This window comes from Hordeum vulgare, chromosome 3H (assembly GCF_904849725.1).
Source record: "Hordeum vulgare subsp. vulgare chromosome 3H, MorexV3_pseudomolecules_assembly, whole genome shotgun sequence".
In the NCBI taxonomy this organism is placed as follows: domain Eukaryota; kingdom Viridiplantae; phylum Streptophyta; class Magnoliopsida; order Poales; family Poaceae; genus Hordeum; species Hordeum vulgare.
Window position 1 is genome coordinate 279,972,907 of NC_058520.1, and position 6,469 is coordinate 279,979,375.

A 6,469-nucleotide genomic window follows, 5' to 3' on the forward strand; every position below is an offset into this window, starting at 1 on the left:
AACACAAAACAGGTGATATTTTCATTCTAGTAGGATGTGCAATGCTAAACTATTCTCTAAATGTGTAGATGCCCAGTAATCAGTCGATCGCACCACCCACCCCCTCCCTCCCCCCCGAGAACCATTGCTATCCAAAAAAATAATATAACTAATGGCGCACCTCTCTAGGGTGCGTCATTGTTATCAGAAAAAGATTACTAATGGCGTACCTCTCTGGGATGCGCCATTGCTATATAAAAAAAAGATTACTAATGGCCCACTGCATGGAGATGCGCCATTGCTATCAAATAAATCTAATGGCGCACCGCTCAGGGGTGCGCCATTGCTAACCCGCACTGTTCTCTGCCTTTGCCCTTGCCTCTCCTCTCCCAAATCCAACCGAGATCCCGCCTCGCTCGTCCACGCCCCGGAGAGATCCCGCTCGTCCACGCCCCGGAGAGATCCCGCTCGTCCACGCCCCGGAGAGATCCCGCTCGTCCACGCCCCGGATTTCTCTCGCTCTTTCGTCCCCTCCCTCCCCCGCGTCTCCGGTTGACCGGCGAGGGTCCCGCTTGGCGATGTGTGGTGGTGGTTGGCGGGGCGGGGAGCGCGGGGCCTTGGCCATCGTCCATGCAAGCCAGGACAGATAGGCGGCGGCGGCGGCGACCAGGACTGCAAAGCCGAGGAATTCCCCACCAAAGGTTAGAGCTTTTCTAAGTCTTGCTGGATTGCGCCCTTGCCCGGCGGGTGTTCGGCGGATTGCGCCTTTGCGCCGGAGGAAGGGGAGGGGGAGATGGCCAGCAAGGCGGAGACGACGACCTGGAAGGAGATGCTGCGGCGGATGCTGTCGCCCAGGGCCACCATCCCGGAGGGTGCGGCGGGGAACCCAGTGCGCCATTACTATAAATTTGTTTTTGCAAAACTACTAATGGCACACCACCAGCTGGTGCGCCATTAGTAACCAGGGTTACTAATGGCGCACCAGCTGGTGGTGCGCCATTAGTAGTGGTGCGCCATTAGTAGTTTTGCAAAAAAAACGCGGGACATAGCCGAAATATCAGGCGGGCTTTCCCCAAATCGACCGCGCGCCAATGATTTATTTCCCAAATCGACCGCGCGCTATCCCCTGCCCTCTCCCTCCCGCACCCTCCCCAGATCTCAGCGGCGCCCTGAACAGAGGCTGCTCCACCGGCGCCCCACCCCACCCTCTACCGGCTCCCCCCACCTGCTCGACCAGCGCCCCACCGCAGCCTCGACCGGCGCCCTGTCGAGCCCGCTAAGGAGGGGTCGCCTCGTCCCCACCCGCCGCCACGCGGGAGGATGGCAACGCTGGGCGGCGCACACGAGCTCCTCAAGATGGTCGTCCACGCCTGCGCCGGTGGCACCATCGAGATCATGGGCCTCATGCAGGGCAAGTTCCAGGGCGAATCCATCATCGTCAGGGACGCCTTCGCGCTCCCCGTCGAGGGCACCGAGACCTGGGTCAATGCCCAGGCCGACGCCTACGAGTACATGGTCGAGTACTCCACCATCAACAAGCAGGTACAGCGCCTGCCCCCAAATCCTTCCGCCACCACCGTCCCTGGTTATTTTTGGAGCTCCCGATCTGACCAGATGTTGCAATGCTGCTCTGAATAGAATGTCTATTTCCTTTTTTGCGCATCAAAATTGCTAATAGTTACCACCAGTAATTGGTACTGTTAGGGTGTTACCTTGTCACATGTAGCCTGTATGAAAAGTTTTGGGTGGGTGGGTTACCAGGCAATGCTGCTAATTTGGTGTATATATGCGTCTTGCGATTAGGTGCATCAACTTGTGCAGTTAAATGTGGACAATTCCTTGACTTAGCCTTTGTGTTTTAGTTATGAACTTGTCTGCCTTTATGTAAGTTTGCCCATCTGTTGTAGATATCGATTACTTGACTTAGCTTGCTGACGTACTGGGTAATCTAATGCACTTGTATCAATTTATCTGGTACTTATCATGCTTAATTAGTAGTGGTGTCATACAGTAGTATTTAGTGTGGGATTTAACAGGATGTATAGAATTGTTCTGTACCACCTATTTTATAGAAGTGTTCTGTACCACCTATTTTATTCAACAATATAGAAGATTTCACCCCCTATTTTTGATATCTTAGATATAGTACATATCCTTGATTGTCTATTTGTGCTTGTTTAATCTATTTTGGCAAAGAATAATTTAGAGTCTATTGCAACTGAGATATGCGAACTTGGGAAGTAATGTGCACGGGCAGGTTTGCGTTAGGTGTTTACTGTTAATTACTTATCAAACTAAGTTGCATATGTTCCCCATATGGATAGGCTGGAAGGTTGGAAAATGTAGTTGGCTGGTACCACTCACATCCTGGTTATCGATGCTGGCTGTCAAGCATTGCTGTTTCAACTCAGATGCTTAATCAGCAGTTTCAAGAACCATTCTTGGCTGTTGTGATAGACCCTACAAGGACTGGTTTTGCTGGTAAAGTGGACATTGGAGCTTTTAGGACATATCCAAAAGATTACAAGCCACCGGATGAGCCTGTGTCTGAGTATCAGACCATACCACTCAACAAGATAGAATATTTTGGTGTTCACTTCAAACAGGTAATGCGATCAATTGTTTAATGTATATTTTTGCAAGCTTGTGTTTTAGTTCTGTTCTAACTCTATTTTCATGCAGTACTATTCTTTGGATATAACCTATTTCAAGTCATCCCTGGACTCTCACCTCCTTGATCTACTCTGGAACAAGTACTGGGTCAACACATTGTCTTCGTCACCACTTCTGGGTAACAGGGATTATGTTTCTGGACAAATCTTTGATTTAGGTAAGCATTATCCTTGTAGAAATATTTTTGGGAACTTGTTTTCTGGTTAGGTCTAGTTTGGCCTTGCAATAAATAGAGAGCGTGATAACTACTTTTGTGCTACATAGCTGATAAACTAGAGCAAGCTGAAGGGCAACTGGCACACAGTCGATTTGGCATGCTTATGCCATCACAACGAAAGAAAGAGGTCAGTTTCTGTGTTCATGCCCTTTAAACTTGGTTATCCTCAGTGTACACCACTGTCCTCTTTGCTCGTCTGAAGGTTCACAAATCCAGTACTATTTTGGGGGCTGCATAATCGTTTCAGTTTCTGCATCTTTCATGTGCCATATCAATATCTGCTTGTTTGTTTAGTACACCCTCTGTTCCTAAAACTGCTAAAATGTCTTTCATTTAGGAACAGATGTATTATCATGTTGTTTGTTTTGTTAATTTTTTGTCACTTCCCATAGTAAATGGATGGTCATGTATGTCTGATTGTCAAACTATTGATATAATGATGGAGTTCCATTAGGTCAATTATCACTCCCTATTATATGATGTTTTGCATATTTCAATATGGGCTACATACGGGCTGAAATGAGTGAACAAACACACTTAAACGTGTCTACATACATTTATTTTAGAAAAAAGTTGGAACATCTTGTAATAGTGAACGGAGGGAGTAACTGACCTTATGCCTCTCACATTGCCATGTTATCTTCATATGGATATGTTACAAATCTCTGCTATTTGTTTATTAAACGAAGAAAGTATAGCAGATATGATGCTAATTTTATGGTGATGTATAAAAAAATATTAGTAGTGCGAAGATTGTGAAAATGGTTGAGCCCCTAGGAGAGGCTGATGGTGTTGTTTGATACTTCGATGCTATGCTGTCCTATGTAGTTATGAAATGTTTTATGTCAATTACTTCATTGAGCTTGAGTGCATGAAACGAGGGATTGTACCAGACCTATATAGATCTAGTTTGCTTGGTTATTGTAGTTTTGTAACATGTTCCTCCTACACCGTGTATATTTACACTTACATACAAAAATGGTTCTTTATTTCACAAGTACTCTCAGTTCCTACCCATCTTGTGCTTTCGGACGTGGATCAGTTTGATACTATCCTTGATATGGAAAAAGATGAGTTGGCTCCTGAGATAAAAGAGGAAGAAGTAAGACGTTACCGACTCTGAGAATCAAGCTAATTTTGTTATGTTCTCACTGCTCACAATCTTTCCCATATATTGTGGATTCACTTGCCAATACAGGAAGGCGAGATAGAGTATGTTGAAGGCGATGATATCGAGATGACTGACATGGATGATATGGAAGATTTTGAAGGCTTTGGTGATGAAGATGGTAAACATTTCCCTTGTTTCTACTGATTTTAATTTTGCATGTTATAGAGTGCTCTGATTTGCGAAGATACTTCTCATTTTTCTGTGTTCACTAGATAATGTGAAGGAACTTTACATTTTCTGAATTATGGGCCTTGAAATTCCATTCTTACTTGTTTAATTAAGTACGCGGTGTAGAAATATTTATTTGGACAAAATGGTTATTTCGCATAGTAGTGCCAACTACAAATCTGACCTCCATACAAAATACAAAATGATTGCAGTAGTGGCCTAGGGGGGATCATACACCATGTCGCCTATAAACATTGATAAAATTGAACACATCTTACTGTCTTGTCAGTCGTCACATACGATTTGATGTCCAACACATAAAGTAGTAGTGGCCTGGGGGGATCAGTAATTATGTTTTTCTCTTTATGAAAGCTCTTTGGATGATTTCTTTATTGTAGAGGTTCTCCCAAAATATGCATTTGTTTCACAATGTTAGTTTTTCTTTCAAAGTGATTTCATCGTGCCGTACGCTAATTTGAACTAGCACAAATTCCTGCCGGAGCATAATTTGTTCCTCACCTTTCCTCAACAGGTGGAAGAAGACGAGGACAGGGGTAGCAGGCAAACGACGCGAATGTGATTTTCCAGGCACGGCTTTAGTAACATGCTTGGTGTCGATGATGTTGTACTTTAGATAATTTTGCCTGTCTTTCTCGTGATGACCGCACCTCTCTTCTATGTGATGGTAGTTTAGATGATCGATATCGACTTGTAATGTGAAGACAAACTCGCTAATGGCGGTCTCGAGACTTGTAATGTTCTAACTTTGTTCGGTATTTTAAATTCGGAGACTAATATGATGAATTGTATTCGGAGACTAATCTTCTATTGTATTCTATAAATCTGTTGTTTATATGTTGTGCTCTCTATATTTTGTGCAATAATATGTTTTGTAATCTGTGCAAATATCAGAAAAAATAAAATAAATACCTAATATTCATACTAGTGGCGCACCACTCAGTACTTTAGTGGTGCACTTCAAAAGCACACTAGTGGCGCATCGTCAACTAGTGCGCCATCAGTAAGCCAGAGCACATAGGTAAATATGGCCCTGGGAGGTATACTAATGGCGCACCATAAGCTATACTAATGGCGCACTAGGAGGTGCTCCATTAGTATACCAGATACTAAAGGCGCACCAGGAGCTATACTAGTGGCGCACTTCTTGGTGCGCCATTAGTATACCACATACTAATGGCCCACCATGAGCAATACTAATGGCGCACTGTCTGGTGCGCCATTAGTATACCAGATACTAATGGCGCACTTGTGGTGCGCCATTAGTAAAAAAATCTAATGGCGTGATGCTAGTGGTGCACCTATAGTGCGCCATTAGTAGCCAAAATAGGTGCGCCATTAGCAGGCCTTTTCCTAGTAGTGTATAAGGCAGCCGCAGTTCAAATTTGACCCGCTTCCAGCTGATTCAACATAGATTTGTCTTTTTCATGAGAAATGGATAAAAGCTTTTGACACCCAACCATTTTTTCAATTGTACATTAAATATGGCCTAGTATGTTAGAAAAAGGATTTGGACCAATTTTGAAACAAATATATGGTAGGTCCTCCACAAAAAAACTCAGTTCGGGCACTTGAAAAACGAAAAATTAATTTTTCATACAAGGAAGATGAAAACTTCCTTAATCAACATTGTTTGTCATTCCAACATGCACCATTATGCAAAATATGAGACCATTTAGACAAACTATGCCATGAATGTGGCCATGAGATTGATCATGTGGCTTGAAAGCCATGAATCTTCACACACGATAGCTCATTTGTGTGAACACTTTTTAAAAATAATTGTCGTATTAAAAGTTTATTGTTTTACATGGTAACTTTATCACATATGACGACATAATGCAAAGGTTTCCCATTTTTTTGATTTTTTTTGAATTTTCCATGGCCGTTTCAAAATGCGGTCGAAACGACGGGCATGACAGTTCCTACCTAGTGGTTGAATCTTGGAAACCTTTTGGTGTTTCTGTGATTAAGTAGATACTTGTGTACCTAGAAATGATTTTTGGAAAAAATAAAGAGCAAACTATAAGGCAGCCGCAGTTCAAATTTGACCCGCTTCCAACTAATTAGACATAGATTTGTCTTTTTCACGAGAGATGGATAGAAGCTATTGGCACCCAACCATTTTGTCAATTGTACATTAAATATGGCCTAGAATGTTAGAAAAATGATTTGGACCAATTTTGAAACAAATATATGGTAGGTCCTTCACAAAAAACTCATATCGGGCACTTGAAAAATGA

At 43.2% G+C, this 6,469-nt stretch overlaps 1 protein-coding gene across 1 annotated transcript; it reads left to right on the top strand.

Moving 5' to 3' along the window:
* The first annotated feature begins 1,299 nt into the window (after positions 1-1,299).
* Positions 1,300-4,281, top strand: LOC123441695 (COP9 signalosome complex subunit 5-like). The gene is made up of 7 exons (XM_045117987.1): positions 1,300-1,521; positions 2,304-2,585; positions 2,662-2,809; positions 2,917-2,996; positions 3,912-3,971; positions 4,068-4,158; positions 4,253-4,281. Exons 1-7 carry the CDS (start codon positions 1,300-1,302, stop codon positions 4,279-4,281), a joined length of 912 nt encoding a protein of 303 aa, XP_044973922.1.
* The last annotated feature ends 2,188 nt before the right edge of the window (positions 4,282-6,469 follow it).